At 41.6% G+C, this 22,351-nt stretch overlaps 3 protein-coding genes across 3 annotated transcripts; all 3 read right to left on the bottom strand.

Moving 5' to 3' along the window:
• Positions 1 to 4,946: 4,946 nt before the first annotated feature.
• LOC129857720 (protein OSCP1-like) lies at positions 4,947 to 15,246 on the bottom strand. The gene is made up of 10 exons (XM_055926233.1): positions 14,914 to 15,246; positions 13,296 to 13,450; positions 12,449 to 12,616; positions 12,277 to 12,357; positions 11,629 to 11,732; positions 10,931 to 11,059; positions 10,621 to 10,690; positions 10,140 to 10,279; positions 7,862 to 7,925; positions 4,947 to 7,449 (listed from the first exon to the last, which is right to left on the bottom strand). Exons 1-10 carry the CDS (start codon positions 15,023 to 15,025, stop codon positions 7,324 to 7,326), a joined length of 1,149 nt encoding a protein of 382 aa, XP_055782208.1. The 5' UTR covers positions 15,026 to 15,246; the 3' UTR covers positions 4,947 to 7,323.
• A 46-nt stretch (positions 15,247 to 15,292) lies between these two features.
• Positions 15,293 to 17,352, bottom strand: LOC129857722 (cornifelin-like). The gene is made up of 4 exons (XM_055926235.1): positions 16,909 to 17,352; positions 16,163 to 16,310; positions 15,872 to 16,008; positions 15,293 to 15,602 (listed from the first exon to the last, which is right to left on the bottom strand). The coding sequence occupies exons 2-4, from the start codon at positions 16,272 to 16,274 to the stop codon at positions 15,504 to 15,506; spliced, it is 348 nt and encodes a 115-aa protein (XP_055782210.1). The 5' UTR covers positions 16,275 to 16,310; positions 16,909 to 17,352; the 3' UTR covers positions 15,293 to 15,503.
• A 90-nt stretch (positions 17,353 to 17,442) lies between these two features.
• LOC129857721 (28S ribosomal protein S15, mitochondrial-like) lies at positions 17,443 to 22,122 on the bottom strand. The gene is made up of 8 exons (XM_055926234.1): positions 21,607 to 22,122; positions 20,004 to 20,069; positions 19,848 to 19,923; positions 19,568 to 19,616; positions 19,313 to 19,397; positions 19,163 to 19,221; positions 18,267 to 18,458; positions 17,443 to 17,980 (listed from the first exon to the last, which is right to left on the bottom strand). Exons 1-8 carry the CDS (start codon positions 21,779 to 21,781, stop codon positions 17,870 to 17,872), a joined length of 813 nt encoding a protein of 270 aa, XP_055782209.1. The 5' UTR covers positions 21,782 to 22,122; the 3' UTR covers positions 17,443 to 17,869.
• Between the last annotated feature and the right edge of the window lie 229 nt (positions 22,123 to 22,351).

Below are 22,351 nucleotides of genomic sequence, written 5' to 3' on the forward strand. Positions count from 1 at the left end.
CTCTTTACATGCTTTAATTAGAACATGAAACATAGGGAATGATTGGTTTAGGAATATAATGTATATTTTTCTTGGTTTGTTTGTTATTTAACCCTTATTTAAGAAAATAAGCAGACTGAGAAGACATTCTCATTTACGGGAACAACCTGGAGATGAGTAGCAGAGGAGAGGGAGTGCTTCAGTGACTTTGTTTTCCAAAGAAACCATGCCCTTGGGTAAGGCACTGGTCTGACGTCTCTCTCCCCAGCAGACTGTTAGGAAGGCCTCACCTGAATCCCCCACCCACAGGTCCATTCAGCACAGCCATGTCTCAGCATGTTTTGACTGCTTGGTATGCACTGATCTTGTGTCTCTCTCTCTGTGTGTGTGTGTGAGTGTGAGTGTGAGATTGAAAGAGAGAATGTGTGGGTAGTAGTTGACTGAGGGAGAGGGTTCTTCAGAGACATGCCCAGACTATCTGTTTCTCTTTGACTTGATTTGAGGAGGCATTCAATTAACCCAAACCCATGCAGGTACAGCATTGTGCTGTTTCCATTGCAATCTTAATTGTAGGTGCAGACAAGGAGGGAGTTAAACAGTGTTGGACAGTGTGTGTGTCAAATATTAGGTTTGTATGTTATGATGGCTAATCCCATAATCCTGTGATGTTTTTATAGAGACGAGTTGACTACAGTCTTTCGTGACAGTTTTGTTTCTGGGTGCCAATATTATGAGTTGACTGACTTTAGATGGGCAATGTGGGTGTCTTTATGCAAAGGTAAATGAGTGATAAAATCACAATCCAGGGAGTGGGAGTAGACTTGTCACCCCTGTCACGAGAACAACTTTTTAAGTATTGCTCGATTCAAAACTAATTAAAAAATAATGTATCAGCAGTGTGTGGGCAAGGAGGTCACAGTGTGGGCGAGAATAAACTAGATGACAAGAAATGAGGAGCAATATTCTCCTCTCTCTTGCCTTGGAAATTACATGGAGGGATTGAATGAATGTGCTGAATCATGATTTTGCCTCAAGGCAAACTGTTTGTACTCTGAAGGTAACGAAAACTCATGATTTTTTTTTTACTCTTTCTGCACTCGCATACTGCTAGTCAAGCAGTATAGACACGACTAAATGCAAAAAGTTATAAAGCAACAGCTCCCTCTAGCGACAGGACTCCTCTACTACAACAACAAATGTAACCTTTATTTAATTAGAACTAACTAAGTCAGGTTAAGAACAATATTCTTATTTACAATGACGGCCAAACACGGACGACTCTGGGCCAATTGTGCGTTGCCAATAGCGGACGGTTATGATACAGCCTGGATTTGAGCCATGGTGTCTGTAGTGACGCCTCTAGCACTGAGATGCAGTGCTTTAGACCGCTGCGCCACTCGGGAGTCCCATTAGTACCCAAACAGCTGTAGAGAAGCACTCTATTGCATCAGCAAGGGCACATTAAAGGGCCAATCCACAATTGAAACAATAACAAAGAAGGCACCCCACCTGCTTTGGTAAAAACCTGAGGAATGGGCCAGGAGAAATTTAGAATCAATGGGTATATATAATCAATTTATAAGTCCAACACTGGATGTATCAACTGCAGATTGCCCCTTTAAATATACATGAACACAGTACATGAATTACACAAAGCTAATGAGAGTTTCATATTTATTTACTTTTCAATCTATGTATTATGAAATTTCTCTCTCATATATACAGTGGGGAGAACAAGTATTTGAAACACTGCTGATTTTGCTGGTATTCCTACTTACAAAGCAAGTAGAGGTCTGTAATTTTTATCATAAGTACACTTCAACTGTGAGAGGCAGAATCTAAAACAAAAATCCAGAAAATCACATGTATGATTTTTAAGCAATTAATTTGCATTTTATTGCATGACATAAGTATTTGATCACCTACCAACCAGTAAGAATTCCGGCTCTCACAGACCTGTTATTTTTTCTTTAAGAAGCATTCCTGTTCTCCACTCATTACCTGTATTAACTGCACCTGTTTGAACTCGTTACCTGTATAAAAGACACCTGTCCACACACTCAATCAAACAGACTCCAACCTCTCCACAATGGCCAAGACCAGAGAGCTGTGTAAGGACATCAGGGATACAATTGTAGACCTGCACAAGGCTGGGATGGGCTACAGGACAATAGGCAAGCAGCTTGGTGAGAAGGCAACAACTGTTGGCGCAATTATTAGAAAATGGAAGAAGTTCAAGATGACGGTCAATCACCCTCGGTCTGGGGCTCCATGCAAGATCTCACCTCGTGGGGCATCAATGATCATGAGGAAGGTGAGGGATCAGCCCAGAACTACACGGCATGACCTGGTCAATGACCTTAAGAGAGCTGGGACCACAGTCTCAAAGAAAACCATTAGTAACACACTACGCCGTCATGGATTAAAATCCTGCAGTGCACGCAGGGTCCCCCTGCTCAAGCCAGCGCATGTCCAGGCCCGTCTGAAGTTTGCCAATGACCATCTGGATGATCCAGAGGAGGAATGGGAGAAGGTCATGTGGTCTGATGAGACAAAAATAGAGCTTTTTGGTCTAAACTCCACTCGCCGTGTTTGGAGGAAGAAGGATGAGTACAACCCCAAGAACACCATCCCAACCGTGAAGAATAGAGGTGGAAACATCATTCTTTGGGGATGCTTTTCTGCAAAGGGGACAGGACGACTGCACTGTATTGAGGGGAGGATGGATAGGGTCACGTATCGCGAGATCTTGGCCAACAACCTCCTTCCTTCAGTAAGAGCATTGAAGATGGGTTGTGGCTGGGTCTTCCAGCATGACAACGACCCGAAACACACAGCCAGGGCAACTAAGGAGTGGCTCCGTAAGAAGCATCTCAAGGTCCTGGAGTGGCCTAGCGAGTCTCCAGACCTGAACCCAATAGAAAATCGTTGGAGGGAGCAGAAAGTCCGTATTGCCCAGCGACAGCCCCGAAACCTGAAGGATCTGGAGAAGGTCTGTATGGAGGAGTGGGCCAAAATCCCTGCTGCAGTGTGTGCAAACCTGGTCAAGAACTACAGGAAATGTATGATCTCTGTAATTGCAAACAAATGTTTCTGTGCCAAATATTAAGTTTTGCTTTTCTGATGTATCAAATACCTGTCATGCAATAAAATGCAAATGAATTACTTAAAAATCATACAATGTGATGTTCTGGATTTTTGTTTTAGATTCCGTCTCTCACAGTTGAAGTGTACCTATGATAAAAATGACAGACCTCTACACGCTTTGTAAGTAGGAAAACCTGTAAAATCGGCAGTGTGTCAAATACTTGTTCTCCCCACTGTATATATTATACACACATACAGCTGAAGTCGGAAGATTACATACACTTTAGCCAAATACATTTAAACTCAGTTTTTCACAATTCCTGACATTTAATCCAAGTAAATATTCCCTGTTTTAGGTCAGTTAGGATCACCACTATTTTAAGAATGTGAAATGTCAGAATAATAGAGATTATGATTTATTTCAGCTTTTATTTCTTTCATCACATTCCCAGGGGGTCAGACGTTTACATACACTCAACTAGTATTTGGTAGCATTGCTTTTAAATTGTTTAACTTGGGTCAAACGTTTCGGGTAGCCATCCACAAGCTTCTCACAAGTTGAGTGAATTTTGGCCCATTGCTCCTGACAGAGCTGGTGTAACTGAGTCAGGTTTGTAGGCCTCCTTGCTCGCACACGCTTTTTCAGTTCTGCCCACAATTTTTTTTATAGGATTGAGGTCTGGGCTTTGTGATTGCCACTCCAATACCTTTACTTTGTTGTCCTTAAGCCGTTTTGCCACAACTTTGAAACTATGCTTGGGGTCATTGTCCATTTGGAAGACCCATTTGCCACCAAGCTTTAACTTCCAGACTGATGTCTAGAGATGTTGCTTCAATATAGCCACATCATTTTCCTCCCTCATGTTGCCATCTATTTTGTGAAGTGCACCAGTCCCTCCTGCAGCAAAGCACCCCCACAGCATGATGCTGCCACCCCCATGGGATTGTGTTCTTCGGCTTGCAAGCCTCACCCCTTTCTCCTTCAAACATAACGATGGTCATTATGGCCAAACAGTTCTATTTTTGTTTCATCAGACCAGAGGACAATTCTCCAAAAAGTACAATCTTTGTCCCCATGTGCAGTTGCAAACCGTAGTCTGGCTTTTTTATGGCGGTTTTGGAGCAGTGGCTTCTTCCTTGATGAGCGGCCTTTCAGGTTATGTCAATATAGGACTCGTTTTACTGTGGATATAGATACTTTTGTACCGGTTTCCTCCAGCATCTTCACAAGGTCCTTTGCTGTTGTTCTGGGATTTATTTGCACTTTTTGCACCAAAGTACGTTAATCTCTAGGAGACAGAACGTGTCTCCTTCCTGAGCGGTATGACAGCTGAGTGGACCCATGGTGTTTATTCTTGCATACTATGTATTGTACAGATGAACGTGGTACCTTCAGGCATTTGAGAATTGCTCCCAAGGATGAACCAGACTTGGGGATGTCTACATTGTTTTTTCTGAGGTCTTGGCTGATTTCTTTTGATTTTCCCATGATGTCAAGCAAAGAGGCACTGAGTTTGAAGGTAGGCCTTGAAATACATCCACAGGTACACCTCCAATTGACTCAAATTATGTCAATTAGCCTATCAGAATCTTCTAAAGCCATGACAATTTTCTGGAATTTTCCAAGCTGTTTAAAGTCAAAGTCAACTTAGTGTATGTAAACTTCTGACCCACTGGAATTGTGATACAGTGAATTATAAGTGAAATAATCTGTCTGCAAACAATTGTTGGAAAAAGTACTTGTGTCATGCACAAAGTAGATGTCCTAACCAACTTGACAAAACTATAGTTTGTTAACAAGAAATGTGTGGAGTGGTTGAACGAGTCTTAATGACTCCAAACTAAGTGTATGTAAACTTCTGAATTCAACTGTATATATATATTTTTTTGAATCTTTAATATTTCACCAGAAAAAAAAAATACATGTACACCTCATGATAAATAAATAATTTCATAAATATACATCTTGGACCATCTGTCATATTGCATTAAAGAATCAGCTGTTTCGATACATTGTGGTTACATTAGTGTTGTGTCACACTTACTCCATTAACCTATATCATCCCATTTGAGGGTGACATATTGCAAAAATTCACATACAATATATTTACAAATAATTTGTCTTCCGTTATTTGAAGACACTAAAGGTCGCCCTAAACATACTGTATATATTTATCCCATACCAAAAAAGAAAATCAGGGTACAGTAGAACTTTCTCAAAATATGTTTTGGGATCCATGGTTTTGAATTACAATGACAAGTGCACTTGAGTTTCTTTCAGTTCCACCAGTCTCTTTAGGTCAGGGGTGTCAAACTAAATCCCTGGAAGGTCGTGTGTTTGCTGTTTTTTTTCTTTTTTCTTTCAATGTGTGTCAAATTAAAGCCTAGAGAACTAGATGAGAGGAGCGAAAACCCGCATACACAAAGCGCTCCAGGAATTGAGTTTGACACCCTCTAGTTTAGGTCGTGTTCATTATTTAATTACTCAGTCAGACAGAGTAAATCAGATTATCAAAATTGTAAATACTGTATTACAGCAGATATGTGACAGATAAAACAGCATTATATTAACATCACGCAGTGATAAATTAAATGTATTTTTTTATTTTATTTAACTAGCAAGTCAGTTAAGAACAAATTCTTATTTACAATGACTGCCTAGGAACAGAGGGTTAACTGTCTTGTTCAGGGTGCAGAACGACAGAGTTTTACCTTGTAAGCTCGGGGATTCGATCTAGCAACCTTTCGGTTACTGGCCCAACACTCTAACCACTAGGCTACCTGCCGCCCCGAAGAGAAAGTTACTATTTATCTGGGAGGAAAAGTAACAAGAAATATTGTTTAACGTGACATTCACGGAATGTCAACTTTAAATACATTGATTGAAGCGGGCTCAGCAGAGCAGAAACCATTGATTGAATTGGAACAAATATGTCCCAACGACTCCATTTGATGTTTCAGTGCGACCAAATACAACAGTTCTGTACTATCTGTAACTAAAAATAAAAAAAACATGAGATTACCACCATAAAAGCACAAAATACAAATCAACCAGGTTATTAGGTACACCACCCAGTTCACAAAAATTGATCGCTCTTACAGACAGTGAGTCTGGTGACCTGCTATATAAAGCAGACAGACAGGCATCGAGGTACTGTTCGATTGAACGGTAGAATGGGCAAAACGAGTGACCTAAGCGACTTTGAGCGTGGCATCATCATCGGTGCCAGGTGTGTCGTATCCAGGATCTCAGAAACGTCCGCCCTCCTGGGCATTTCATGCGCGACAGTGTCTAGGGTTTACCAAGAATGGTGCAACAAACTAAAAACAGCAGTCCTGAGGGTGAAAAACAGCAGTCCTGTGGGTGAAAAACAGCTCGCTGATGAGAGGGGTCAAAGGAGAATGGCAAGAATTGTTCAAGGTAACAGGTGGGCCACAAACAGACATAACAGAGCAGTACAACAGTGACGTGGCGAAGGGCATCTCTGTGCACAACGCACAACTTGTCGATCCTTGTCACGGATGGGCTATTGCAGCCCATACAACACCGGGTTCCACTCCTATAAGCTGAAAACAAAAAGAAGCGGCGGCTCCAGTGGGCACGCGATCACCAACACTGGACTACTGAGGAGTGGAAAAACATTGGCTGGTCCGACGAATCGCGTTTCCTGATGCGTCATATTGATGGCAGAGTCAGGATTTGGCATAAGCAGCATGAGTCCATGCCCCCATCCTGCCTGGTGTCAACGGTACAGGGCGGTGGTGGTGTAATGGTGTGGGGAATATTTTCCTGGCACAAGTTAGGTCCTTTGATACCAGTTGATCAACATTTGAATGCCAGAGCGTATCCAAACATTGTTGCTAAACAGGTGCATCACTTCATGGCTACTGAGGGGTCCAACCCGGTACAAGATGGGTGTACCTAAAAAAACTGGCCACTGAGTGTATATTCAAGCTTATGAAGTTTCCCAACTCTCTCTTTTGCAAAATGCACAGTCTTGCAGAGAGTTTACAGTTGGTCCTTGCTGAACAAATTAATTGACCTGCTCACGTCACATCAGCATCGAAAAGCTCGACAGACAAACAAAGATGAGGTTTGTGTTGTGTGTGCTTTTGTTAGACAGCTGCCATATTTGCAGTGAGACAGACGGCACAGCACAGCAGAGCAGACAAGACACTGTCCTACAGTAGAACACACCGTTCCTAACCAACTCAGCCTTGAGCCCTGCCCTCGGATTCTGGTAACCACGGTAACTGTCACAGCCCGTCCATCATGGCCAGAAGGTCATCCCCTTTACTGCTGGCACTCAATGGGCACAGCTCGCCAGCCTCCTCCGTGAAGTCCCCCATGATCTTGACCAGCTCTGCATTGGCTTGATGGTTCTGAAAGAGAAGGCAAGCCACCAATGGCAGATCTGAAAGGTCTCGTTTGGGGAGGGGCTTATGTTTGATTACGGTACATCGTGTTCGACTGGCCCATCATGATCCTAGTGCATGTCAGATAACCTACAATCCTTAGCCTGTCAATTACAGAAGCTATTCAAACTGGGCAGCATGTCTGATCATGGGTTGTTCGTAAGTGCTAAGAGATGACTGCACGGAGGGAGTAAGTCTTCTGTGACAGGTTTTCATGGGGGACCATTTTGACGGTTACACCACAGCATGTACAGTAGGACAGTCTCAATCTATGAAATGCTTCCATATCATCCCTTCAAGTTACATAAAAGCATGTTATATGGTTAAATATTTATCTAGCCTCTGTGACAGAAAGAATACAGGTTAGAATTAACTTTACCTTAGACGCTTGGATTTTTATGACGTCATATGAAAACTCGTTTGGTCTCGATATCAAGGCCTCCCTGGAAGACAAATCGCCATTATTGTTAAAGGCCCAGTGCAGTGAAAAACATGATTTTTTCCCTGTATTTTAGACACTACATGACCGAAAGTACACAGACACCTGCTCATCTAACATCTCCTTCCAAAATTATGGGCAATAATATGGAGTTTGTCCCCCCTTTGCTGCTATAACAGTCTTATGGGAAGGCTTTCCACTAGATGTTGGAACATTGCAGCGGGTCACTGAGGTTGGGCACTGATGTTGGGCGATTAGTCCTGGCTCGCAGCCGGCGTTCTAATTCACCACAAAGGTGTTCGATGGGGTTGACATCAGGACTCTGTGCAGGCCAGTCAAGTTCTTCCACACCGATCTCAACAAATCATTTCTGTATGGACCTCGCTTTGTGCACGGGGGCATTGTCATGCTGAAACAGGAAAGGGCCTTCCCCAAATTGTTGCCAAAGTTTGAAGCACAGAATCGTCTAGAATGTCATTGAATGCTGTAGCGTTAAGATTTCCCTTTACTGGAACTAAGGGGCCAAGCCCGAATGAAAAACAGCCCCAGACCATTATTCCCCCTCCACCAAACTTTACAGTTGGCACTATGCATTGGGGCAGGTAGCATTCTCCTGGCATCCGCCAAACCCAAATTCGTCCGTCAGACTGCCAGATTGTGAAGCGTGACTCATCAGTAAGGAACACGTTTCCACTGCTTCAGAATCCAATGGCGGCGAGCTTTACACCACTCCAGCTCACGCTTGGCATCGCGCATGGTGAAATTAGGTTTCATGAAGCTCCTGAAGAACAGTTCTTGTGCTGACGTTGCTTCCAGAAGCAGTTTGGATCTCGGTAGTGAGTGTTGCGACTGAGGACAAACTATTTTTACACACTAAGCGCTTCAGCACTTGGCGGTCCTGTTCTGTGAGATTGTGTGGCCTACTACTTCGTGGCTGAATCATTGCTGCTCCTAAACATCTCATCTTCACAATAACAGCACTTACAGTTGACCGGGGCAGCTTTAGCAGGGCAGAAATGTGACGAACTGAGTTGTTGGAAAGGTGGCATCCAATGACGTTGCCACTTTAAAAGTCACTGAGCTTTTCAGTAAGGCCATTCTACTGCCAATGTTTGTCTATGGAGATTGCATGGCCGTGTGCTCGATTTTGTACTCCTGTCAGCTACGGTATGTGGCTGAAATAGCCAAATCCACTAATTTGAAGGGTGTCCACATACCATTTGTATACATTTCCACAGTAATATTGTAAAAATTACGATAATGCCCTTTTAGTGGAAGAGCCATTTGAAAAGACTGGCTGAAATATCAGCCTGTTTTGATGGGATGGAGTTTTGGATTGCCTGGTGACATCACCAAGCGTAAATTAGTTAATAGACCAATAAGAAAGACAGTTCATAACCTCTCTGCCAATAATAGCTAGTTTTCAGTTTCCCCTCCCCACTCAGACCACTCCCAGACAGTCCGAGAATTTGCTCTGCTAAGAAGCTAGTTTTTTTTTTTTTTTTAAGCACTTAATTGTAAGCCAGAAACTATTTGATATTGAGATGAAAACGGCTACACTGGACCTTTAACACTGATACTGATTCTTAACAATGACAGTGATTTTTAACACTAGTCTAATTTAACATAATTCAAAAATCAGGTTCAGTTTGTTTCATCATGTTGTGAGGAGTACTGTTGTAATTCCTTTTTGAATGTTTTTTTATTTACCCCCCCCACCCCAATTTTGTGACATCCAATTGGTAGTTACAGTCTTGTCCCATTGCTGCAACTCCCAATCGGGAGAGGCGAAGGTCGAGAGCCATGCGTCCTCCAAAATAACAACTCGCCAAGCCGCACTGCTTCTTGACATGCTGCTCGCTTAACCTGGAAGCCAGCTGCACCAATGTGTCGGAGGAAACATGTCAGTGTGTGTGCTCCTGGCCCACCACAGGAGTCGCTAGAGCGCAATGGGACAAGGACAACCCGGACGGTCAAACCCTCCCCAAACAACGCTGGGCCAATTTTGCACAGCCTCATGGGTCTCCTGGTCGCGGCCGGCTGCGACACAGCCCGGTATCGAACCCGGATCTGTAGTGACACCACTAGCACTGCGATGCAGTGCCTTAGACCACTGCGTCACTTTGGAGGCCCGATACTGTTGTAATTCCATATTTAAATGTATCCACAATGACACATAAATACAACAAAACAATGCTCATAACATAAGAGGACTTACTCTTCTTCCTCATCGGTGGCAAAGAGGTTGAATCGGAAGCCACTGTCTGCATTTCCTGGTTTCTGGACTTCCATACCCCCCATTAACCTGGCCAACATGTTCAGCTCCTCTTTGGCCAGGGGGTTTGGAGCTGTGTTGATCTGTATACACAGTGAAGGTGCGCATAATCATTAACATAAACACATGAATTGCATGATTTAGCTGTTTAGGGCATTTCCCATTGAATTTAAGGCTGGTTTCCATTACGTTTAAGGCTTAATTACAGATGAAGCTTAGTCCGACTTGGACAAATTGTCCTTACTGTAGCCTAATCAATGATGAAATATCACATATATCAATACTATTTTGACCCTTTGTCAAAATATTATATTGTAGGACATACAGTAACATGACATTTATGAGCAAAAATGCAAGGCCTTGCAGGATAAATGCCTGTAAGAAAATAAATACAGCATAGTGATTACGCAAAATTCCAACTCACCGACTTTTGTTGTGCAGAGTTTTTGGATGTCCCTGACATGTGTGTTTCTACCGGACGGCTTACACTGTACCTGTGGGTAAACAGAAGCCAAGCACTTGACAAGCTGAAATACAATGTACCATCACGGGGGAGGCAAATAAACCTGTCACTGTGTAAATTATTCACAACAAAAATTTGCAGTGACTTTGAGCTACCATGTTGATTTAGGCCTACAGTATTTGACCATTGACCACAGTAGAGAATTTAGTAGTCTCAGTGGGGGTAAGTGCAGAAACGTCAATGGTTGTCAATAGTGTGGAGCAGCACATACATGTTAGTGCCCAGCTTGATGACCCTCTCTCCAAACATCTCAAAGGAGCCCTCGCGGAGAACACTGGTGTAGTTCCCACCGTTACGGAACTGCAGTCTCTTCACCTCTTCGCCATTGCAGCTGAACATTCTGATGGTAACAAAAAAAGACTTAACATCATGAGGCAACTGATCATTTCCTAAAGATAATTTCCCAGAAGACACGTCTAAAAATACAAAGAGGATACTGTTCAAGATGGACCTTGTCTCAGACGTTTAGCTAAGCGGTTGCAATGTTCTTGTAACAGAGTGGTCACTAGTCTGACATCATCTGTCTACACTTTCACATTGTTCAATCTCAAAATTCGCCACGTGAGCTTAAGTTCCTAAAACACAATAAATGAATTAAGCACAGCTGCACTCGATCCCTTGGCAAATGGAGCTGTGCTAAAAGCAAGCTTTTCTAAATTTAGATAGCTGCTCGCTCAATACCCTCAGTAATGCAATTACCTGCAGATACGCAGGTCTAAATTAAGCTGACGTCTGCAAAAGGAAAGCAAGTAGATGCCATCAAAAAGCACAAAACACAGTAAAAAAACAAAACAATGGATACTGCCATATTCAACGCATCTAATAAAATTGAGATTTTGCTCTATTGCAACAAACTTGGCTTGGTTGGATTCCATGTTATTTGGGTGTGAACAATTATAGCTGTGGTACCTGATAAGTCCTGGGATGTGTGTTCCGTGGGGCACAGGACCTGAGATCGGGAGGACAAAACGTCCGTTGGAATTCTGCACTTTGTCTTTGAGGAAGATGGACACCTGCAAATGCAGGTGAGCAAAACGTAGTGATAATTGTGTAACACTTTGTATAATCTGTCATGGACAGACAACTAAAACATAAATGACACCATAGATCTGTCCTGATACAACGGGATGCGTGAGATAACGAACAGCATTAGTTCCGGTGCTTTTGACAAATCAAGATTTTGCAGGTGTTAGCATCTGACCAATTACGCAAGAATTTAGTTCAGGGTTAACCGAGATTACACTGTGTATAATTCATTATGATGGGGTTATAATGCATTGTAAAGGGATAGTTCACCCAAATTACAAAATGAAATACTGGTTTCCTTACTTTGTAAGCAGTCTATGGACAAGTTATTACAGCAATTCCTCCTTTGGTTTAGCTTCCTGGTTTAGCACTGTTTTCAAATGCTAACGTTTTAGCAGTTGACACAAAGTCATGCTACTATTAACATTTTTAATCTCTGAAACCCATCAAAAGATGCCACACTCCCCCTTCCCAACACACTCATCCTCTGTTGAAAAAGTTACACAAACTTCTGCGAGATCATGAACTCACCCTTATGTGCATGTCTTGAAAGAAGATGAGGAGCGTTTGCCGGATGAGCTGAAATTCGCCACTAGACAAGGGTGTGTACATCTATAAATAAGAACACAAAACATGCAGTGAATAAGAGATCATATTGAACACTCAGCGGAGGTTTGAGCAATTGAAGGGAAGTGTATTGTACCTCTGTGAGCTGTCTGTATGTCTCGTCAACCTGGCTGAGAATGCTTGGGGTGTCCTTCACAAAATCCTTGATGGCATCCATATGGTTGAAGGACACAAGGAGGATGTCTTTGGCCCGCGGGCAGAGGAGCACCTGGTACTTGAAGGCCATGGTCATCAAGTCATACAGCTGTGTGCATGAACAACAGTCATATGGATGATGATGGGTCACTGTTATGCTCAAAAATATCTGCTGCCAGTTCATAATGTACACCAGATGGAGCCCTCAGCATACTTGCACAAACTAGGATTATGCTCTGCAGGTGGATTTATGCAACATTTAGGTTTATAACCAGAATGAATACTTCAAAATGCTGAAGATATTATGTTTGATAGCCTATATAAAACCACTTTATAAACAACAGATAGAACTCTTCAAAAATAGTCAAGCAATGATGGTGCAATAAATGATGAAAGCTTTAAAAAATATAGGTCTACATGGGGTTTTAAGTGACTTGGGCAATTTCACCAAGTACCTAGTAGTAAGACAATTAAAGCGTCACTGGGTACAGAGGATGTGATTCTGAGAATGTAATGATAAAAATGGTAATGTCGTCATGACAGCTACTCAGCTGTTAGATAAATCCCTTTCTCAGAAAGGGGATAACAACTCGATGGCCTTTCACTTCCGATAAAGGGTCCTTTTAAAATCAGGGATGAAACGGACGAAAACAGACTGAAACACGGAGAGATTACACATCCTTGTCCAATAAGGAACACCTATTTTTGTTTTCTGTTGTAAAACCTTTTGAAATGTTTTGCTACAGCGTGTCCTGAACATGAACCAGGTGACACAATTCCATCCATACCTTGTCCATGCTGGCCTGGTTGAGTCTCATGATGGAGGCATGGGCCAGTCGGTCAAACACGGTCCTGAGGGTCTTCTTGGAGTACAGCTCCTGTGGCTTGAACAGCTCCTCCAAAAACGTTTTATTGAACATGGTGGTGATGATGTCATTCATAACTGGCAGAGTGAGGGCACAAGGTTGAGGTCAGGTCACAAGTAGGGAACTGGAATAATGTCGGTCTGTAAAGTTAGACTCATCAAGATGGCATCATCAACATAAACAGTAGGTCTTTCCAACTTAAAGACATTAGATTTTTTTTCCCATAAACAACCAAATCTGCTAAGACTGTCATTATTGGCTCTTCCTAACATAGGCGTGCAAATTGGAAAGAGCCAATGATATAACACAGTCTTGACAGAACTGGGTCCATGTTCAACAAGTGTCTCTGAGTAAGAGTACTCATCTAGGATCATGTCCCCCTGTCCATTAATTATAATCTAAAAGGCAAAACGGATCCTGGATCAGCACTCATACTCAGATGTATTATGAATCCGAGCCCTGGTTTTAACTGTTGATGTTTGTAGATGTGAAGTCGCCCCCTTGTTTATGATTATGACAACTGGGGTGTATTCATTACGGAAACTGTTCAACCAAACAGAAGCAAACTGAGCAAACAGAATGAAACGGAGAAGGATCTACCTGAATCTGTCCAATAGAAACTGGGTGGGTGTAATTTGTGGAACGTTTCAACAGGAATCTGTTCCAAAAACTTTACATGGAAAGTACATGGTTTGCCAACAAGCAACGCATACAAAGTAGCATGATCAGTTCACCTAGCTAATTAGCTGCCGAAAAACGTAATTAAATAGCCCACTCCCTACAGCTTTGTATGCTTTGTTTGTTGGCAACCTTGTTATGAAGTTTTTGGAACAGATTCCTGTTGGAACGTTCCACAAATTATACCCACCCATAGAAACTCTCGTTTGCGTTTTCCGTTAGGAGTAAGCGGTTTTGCAACAGAATCGGCGTAATGATTACACACCTGGCAGAGTCTACCTTTAAAATCAAGAAGTCCCGTGCTCAAAAGAGTCTACCTTTAAGCAAGCAGATGTGCATTCTATAGGCAAGGTTTAACGTCCACCTATTCCCAATTGCCCTAAGAAAGCAACAGCCTTTTAAACCATCAGCAGCTTGCAAAGTTATTTGATTGGGAGGTAGAAACCGGATTTCTCTGTAATAAAGCCCATGGCTGAAATCTCTACAATCTTGGGGGCAGAGTGAATGAATATCTCTGGGCAAAGATTTCATCCAGATTGTTCTACCAATGCAATACTCTGTTGGTTTCCTTGAAGGCCTCAAAGCAGAGCATGTAGGTCTAGAGATGCATTGCATGTGAAACATCAAAATACCTCTCCTTCTGTCATCCTCTATCCAATCAGCTACAAGTACAATGACGAATTTGCAGGTTAAAACACAGACAGGGAGACAAATGAATGTACTCCAATGAATGGCAAGCAGGTTGTGAACATGACAAGGTCAGTGATTCACCTGTTGGTCAGGTAACTAGTTGAATTCTAGCCTAATACAACCAGACAGCTAAGCTAGCTAACGTTAGCTGGTTAGCTAACTATAATGTTACCTTTCTTGGCTTTGTCAGCTGGAATATTCTGAGCTCTTAGGCGTTGATCCAAGATGTAGAGCATTTCTCCACCGAGATTAATAAAAAGCAGGGGTAGCGTCCTTGAAGACATATTTGTCGTATTGTGCTGGATAGCTAGCTAGCGAAATATCCCCTTTCTGTCTTGTTTAAACGTATGTAAACTTCCACTTGGTTACCAGGTCACGAAGAAAAAGCACCAATCAGGTAGAACGCAAGCTAACGTGCAAATATTTGTTATTTTGTTGTTCACATCAGAAATTGAGACGTAACGGTTCATGATAATGTATACCTCAGTGTTATGAACGTCCCTGATACATCAGCCTGTATATCATCCTGAAAAGGACAACATGACATTGGAAACAAGAAAAAACTGAACTTTATTGTACATATGATGTTCATACATGGTGCTATGAATTCTTTGCGCAGTACTGTTTGAGGGTAGGGGGTCAAATTTAATCAATACACAAGTTAAAATGTACATAGTATAACAATGACGATTTTTATCAACAATATGTGACATGAGGTTAATTTAACTTCCACTTGAAAATGTCTTCAATTGACTGTACAAGTCAAACGTCCCCATTCCTGATGCGAATTTCACGGGCCATCCTGCACATCTCAAAGAATCCACAGCAACAGGTCATCAACGCATCATTGCATATCGTCCCCTGTAAGAAAATATGATAATCAAATATGATGAGAATGAATCAACCAAATATTTGACAGTTCAAGTTCCTCAAGCTAGGGAAAACCACTAGGCTAATTTGTCAATATGTGTACTGATGAAATGGTTCCTCCCTGTCTTTCATAATAAAAGGGTTAGACTGTCTGGGACAGGAATGAGTTGCAGTTCTCCCTATTGTGCATTAAAATGACATACTGAATGCATGAATGCCTCACCATTCCTAATTTCTTTAGGCTCCTAGGGGTAACATACCTGAATCCCATAGGTCAATCTCATGTGTGTCCTCATGGCTGTCATGCCTCCTGGAACACAGGCCAGGCATGCGTTCTCACCATACTTGTTAGCTGTGTAGCAACTCAATGCTAGTGGGCAGATGAAGCCCAAGGCACCTGTATGACAAAATTTTACCTTATTGTAAAATCCAAAAAACAGGAAACAGGTTTTACTTGAAACACTTGACAACCATTAAACCCTATAGTATGGAACCAGGTAGGCCTACTTAGTGATGATATTTAAGGTCTTATTATTTGTCTCGATACTCACAGACTAGGATGTCACTGCAGCAGGAGCACAGCCCAGTGCTCCACTCGCCTGTCTGCACATTTGTCCCATAAGAGCCAGCTCCTGGCTGGTGGGTGATGACTGGGTTCGACATGTCAATCAAATGGGGTCAGCTTCAGTCACCTAAAAACTAACCACATCCAACAGTGAGCACAGTGGTTGAAGTTTGATCTTTTTCTCCAATACAGCTATAAAACAAAACTAGCAGTATGTAAACTGTTGTGGGATGGGAAATGTTCATTGTTGTTTTTTTCCTTCCTTCGAGATAATTGCATATAGGAAAGTTCACATAAAAGTTCCATACACTGGTACTCAAGTAATTTTCTTCGGTACTCAAGTTTATACACAGGTCCATTCATACCCTGAACCACCATCTTACTTCATATACTGCAACCCTATTATGTATTGCATTAGGTTTTAATATAATTGCATATGTAAAATGGGATATTGTTGTATTGGCATTTCATTAAAGACTAATAATAACTGTTATATAACTTAGGTATCATCAAAATTGTACAAGGACAAGACGTTAAGACTCTGAGAAACTACTTCAAATACTTTGTATACTCTGGTGTACAAATATGCCAAATGTTGTAGATGTACATCCTTTTTTAGTGTTTATCAGAAAGATGTAAACCTGAACATTCGAGGTAGTTTATTGATAAGTAGTTACTCTATTGTAGCTTTTTCTACATACGTGAGAGCAGAGGAAAGAGCATGTCACTCACCTATCTTGTCTCCAGCTCTGAACATCTCCAGATCTGAGTCGATACACTTTAACAGGAAGTTGTGATACTAAAGCTGTGAACAAGCGCTGGTTACACACTCCCTACTATATTCCTCAAGACAACTCTCAACAGTAGTGCAAACACAAAAATGCACAGTAGAACAGTTAAGCTGTTTAATAACCTCACCATTCCTCAGAATTATAGGTTTCAAGGTCAATTCACAGGTGACAGATTGTGAGTATAACCTTGGTTTAACATATGAGGTCGATAAACACCCAATATCTGATGTTCTGTCAGTTCTCGTAAACACGATTGCAAGCTATGTTCAGGGAAGTCATCGTATGATTAATCTTGCACTTCAGTTTCAACCACAGGGCGTAATGTTCTTATTTCTCATATCTTTCATTAGTATTTTAATCAGCATCAAGTAGTGTTATATCCCTTTCAATTGGGGTAGTTACACATCACCATACAAGTGACTATACGTGATCAAAGTGAAACACGCAACAAACAAAAAAAGAGAGCAAACAAATCTATTGTATAATCTATTTTATTAAATTAAATGATTAATTGTGGGTTTATTTGATAGTTTCAGGTCACATATGCTGAGCACATAGATATTGCCCACACCAAAACCACATATCTGCGTCACTGCATTTAATGGGCCAAATGTGGTTTGATGATGCATCAACATGCATTGGGGACAGGAAGAATGAAGACTTAGTGTACTACAAACAATACGTTATTAATGTTTCTTATTACAGTATAGCAATACATAGGAAAATGTATTTTACATGGCCTGGTGGCATTGGTGGGTGGAGATTTCTCCTTAGGACAAATGGAATAGTCAAAAAAGAGCAAACGCCACCCACCTGAGGCACTGTGCCATGCAAAACTAATTTGCCCATTGAGCGCAAGACTGAATGCATCGAGTAAGACAGACATTGGATATTGTAGTAGTTTATTGGGTTCCTGTAGCTGCTGTCTTGGCTGGTTCTGCCAGTTTTGGGGAGGGGGTCTGCTTAATGTTCTTCCTTTGCTCCAGTTTCTGTTTCTGCACCTCTTTGAATACCTAAGAAAGGACACAGTCATATAAACATACGGCAAAAAGCCCAACAACAATGACAGCAAAATTATAAAAGTCTTCAACTTTGCCTTGACTTTTACATTAAGTCATGCATTAGACTATTGGTAAAAACCATGGTTCAACACCCTGTATACAGCAGAAAGATTAACAAGAAAATTGCTAGTCTGGTCCCAGATCTGTTTGTGCCGTCTTGCCAACCATACAGTACAAACCACTCTGGGACCAAGCTAGAAAATTGCACTAAATAAGAGAATGGAGTTTTGTTGTGTACCTTTATGCACAGGGCCTTCTTGGCCAGCCAACGTCGGGTGGCATGTCTGTAGTACTCCGGGGGGAAAGTGTAGGTGATGCCCAGCTGCTGGCAGACATGTTCAAAGGCGTCGTAGCGTGTCACCCTGAGGTGCTTGAGCAGCTTCTTCCTGCGGTCAATAGCCATGAGCATCCATCGCTTGTTCGCTTTGTCCTGATACAAAGATGGGGGGCCAAAACACAGTCAGAGGTCAAATGGAGAAAAAAATGTGTAAAGCGATAACAATATTTAAGGCTTGATTCAAACCGTGGGGCTGAAGAGTGACACTGTAGCGCGATTGAAATGTAAAGGTAATTTCCGATTGAGCTAACTAATGCAGTGTTCACTGTGAATGAAATCTCCGCAAACACGGGAACATTGCCTTTACATTTCTATTGTGCTGTAACGCAGCTCTTCAGGACTACAGATTGAATCGAACACCTAGTCTGGGAACATGTCTTTTACATAATAGAGGAGTTGCTTTTCTTGTTAAAAATAGCATAGTGATTTTGAGACTGTCAAAACCAAACTGTCTAAAAGTGAGATACAGTATAGTGACAGACTGCCAAACCTTGGCTTTAACATTTTAACATTGCTAAAGGATAGTTATATTTTGCAATATGTCTGCAAAAATGTTGGATACAATGTTACGTGTATACGTTGTGACAGTAAATTCCCAGCATGCAGCAGCACCACTACTACTCTGTCAAATGTCATGGTGGGTGTACGCACTACACAGGAAATCCTGTTGACAAACCTCACACCAGACAGGGAGGGGACCGGAAATTAAACGTGTGGAAATAATATGCATTCACGTCATGGTTACTATAGGGACTTAAAATGACATAGTCTTGCATTTAGCCTTCAACCATACACACCTTAGTATGTTTGTGCAGGTGCTCCTGGTAGTTTCGGATTTTGGAGGTCAAAATGGCCACTAAAAAGGTCAAGAAAGGGGTTAAGAAGTGAACAGGTGGTTCCTCAGAGGAAAAGCACGGTTGTTCACTAGGTCCAAAACAGGAACCCACCCTTGACTTCTGTAGAGCTGCGGTCAGCTTCATCCCTCCGGACTTTTGCAATCAGCTGCTCCATTTTCAATCTCAACTTTTCGCTCTGGTGACACAAAACATGGTGGTTTGATTATGCAATATCCAGCATAGGTATAGAAAAATGGTCGTATCATAACGTAAACTATAGCAACTAACAGAGGTATACACAAACGGTAGTTATACTCTTATGTAGTTATTCTTATGAGCACAATGAGAAAGGTGAAAAGAACATACATGGCTTGCTAGTTCCAGTGTCAGAAGTCTTTTGACCAGGTCATCAGCTCTGTAAACACATAACAGATCAGCATTAGTAAGAGATGTACTGTATAGTAGAGGTATAGTACAAACGCTGAGTATGCCTATATATTGTACAAATAAAGACATAGAATAACTATTTTAAACAGCATCTCATTGCTGTAGTTGTTTGGACATGGGAGAGTTGAACATACATGAGCCATGTCTGCATGACATAAAATACACTTAATTTAAGTCTGGACAAATGAAATGTACATACGTTTGAGCGAGTGGAACAGCGGCATATTCCATTTTCAGCATTGTCGGAGGAAGATCACTCAACTGACTTTGCATCACTGATGGAAATAAACTTAGACAGTAAATATCAAACATCCAAGTGGTCTTAGATCAAATAGTTGACCTAGGTCCTCCATACCTGGCTTCTTCTTTCTTATGGCACGGGTATAGTTTCTCCCAGGCTGAATGGTGAAACTCCCAATACCTGGTAAGAATTAAACAAATGATCAAACAATACATAATTACTCTTAGTCCATTGCTTTATGAACCATAGGATGGTGCCAGATATATGCCTGCAACTACACTGAGTGCACAAAACATTAAGAACACCTGCTCTTTCCATGGCATAGACTGACCAGGTGAATGCTATGATCCCTTATTGATGTCACTTGTTAAATTCAATTCAATCAGTGTAGATGAAGGGGAGGAGACAGGTTAAAAAATGATTTGTAAGCCTTGAAACGATTGAGACATGGATTGTGTATGTGTACCATTTGGAGGGTGAATGGGCACGACAAAATATTTAAGTGCCTTTGAATGAGGTATGGTAGTATGTGCAATGGTTTGTGTCAAGAACTGCAATGCTGCTGGGTTTTTCATGCTCAACAGTTTTCTGTGTGTAGAATGGTCCACCACCCCAAAAACATCCAGACAACTTGACACAACTGTGGGAAGCATTGGACTCAACCTGGACCAGCATTCCTGTGGAACGCTTTTAGACACAGTCTACGCCCCAAACGAATTGAGGCTATTCTGAGGGCAAAAGGGGCGGAGGTAGTGCAGCTCAATATTAGGAAGATGTTCTTAATGTTTTGTACACTCAGTGTATGTGCCTGCATGAGAAAGTGTCTGTAAGCATGTTCAGCAGCAACATGGTTTGCAGTAAGAGTTAGGATGTCTTACTGTAAAGGTACTTGTTTTGATGTTGGCCTACATTTTGTAAACTGTCGTACAGAGATCATAGAAACGAAGAGTGGAGTGTCATGTTCTGTATACATGATCAAGAGTGGTAGAGTGAGAAAAGCTGCTGCAGACACATTGCAGGGGGCCTGTGGGGAAAATAACTCTGGCTCCCACATCCTCTTCATAAAAACCACTTACTAGCAGACTGACTGATTACATGATGAGAAACGTATTAGTCATATGTCTGGGTTAAAATGGCATTACCTTCGCACCAGTCTGGTTACAAATGATTCCATTCATTTCAGCTGTTTAGACAGGTAGCTACTAGCTAACGTTATCACTACATTAGTATACAACAATGATCTATTTTTATGTAATCTATTTTTATGAAACCATATAGCTAGCCTAGTTAGTATACACAGGATGATAAGTACAATGGAGTAGTGATTGATGTCCCTATACAAAGCCTGTGTCACTGTATACACAAAGAGAATAACAATTGTGTACCTGTCTATAAATGTTGTTGTCCTTGTTGTGATTAGCTATCTGTACACTAGATATCCTAGATAATTGCTGCAGTGCCCTCTCCTGGCCCATCCAAGGAAGAACTGTACTCGTTACATGACTAATGGAAAAGCACTTTTTTACGAGGTGTTAAGATGATAAGTGGGTTTTCACACAAAATCTACCCATTCCGTATTTTTCAGTAATGGTTCATTGATTCTTGCTCCGCATGTGCAGCTAGCTAGTTGACATGCATGCGAGCAAGTGCAGAAAATGAACAGGCGCGCGCATCGACAAGACGTTTCATTCCGGTATATATATATATATTTATTTACCTGTCAATACCGTCTCATTGTTGCTGTGTGAAGGCCCTGTGATGACAGAGGTTGACGTCCCATGTCTCAATGGGAGAGACGCACAGGTTCCTTTCAGCCTGGATAAAACACCACATTCTCGCAGAACGACAGATGTCGATTTAAGAGCACTTCTTAAAGCCATACTTGATAACATGGCTGATTCAGAGATTATTTGATATGTATGTCAGCTATTAATGGTCAAAATGTAACGAGTAAACAACATTTGTCCCCTACACGAGGATCGCCATTTTGATTAGACAGAACTAATCAGACGGAGAAGTCGATTCGGGAAATGAGAAGGATGCTTGAATAATCTTTCGAGGTCCTGCACACGCATCCTATTTCCCTAGTAAAAATAGCATTTGAATGATCAAAACATCACCCATAATATTTTCATGCTATTAAAATGCTCAGAATTTAAGAAATTGTACATTTTCTCTCATCTCAAACTATCAGGAAGCCTGAAAGAACAGGCTGAGTGAGCAGGGTTGCCATGGCTGCAGTTTTCCCGAAAATGGGCTACTTTGAAAACTGCAGCGGGTGAAAATGTATTGGTCGCGGGTTGCAGGTTTTTGGGCTACTTCTAAATTGCACCGTGGCCACCATGGCATCTCTTTACATTTTTGTTTTTATTAATTTCACACTGCTACTGCTTACTATCATGCAATGAGGCAGGCTGCTACTGAGTCAGGGAGGGCCGAACGGGTGTGTGTTTTAAGCACAT

This window comes from Salvelinus fontinalis, chromosome 6, assembly GCF_029448725.1.
Source record: "Salvelinus fontinalis isolate EN_2023a chromosome 6, ASM2944872v1, whole genome shotgun sequence".
In the NCBI taxonomy this organism is placed as follows: domain Eukaryota; kingdom Metazoa; phylum Chordata; class Actinopteri; order Salmoniformes; family Salmonidae; genus Salvelinus; species Salvelinus fontinalis.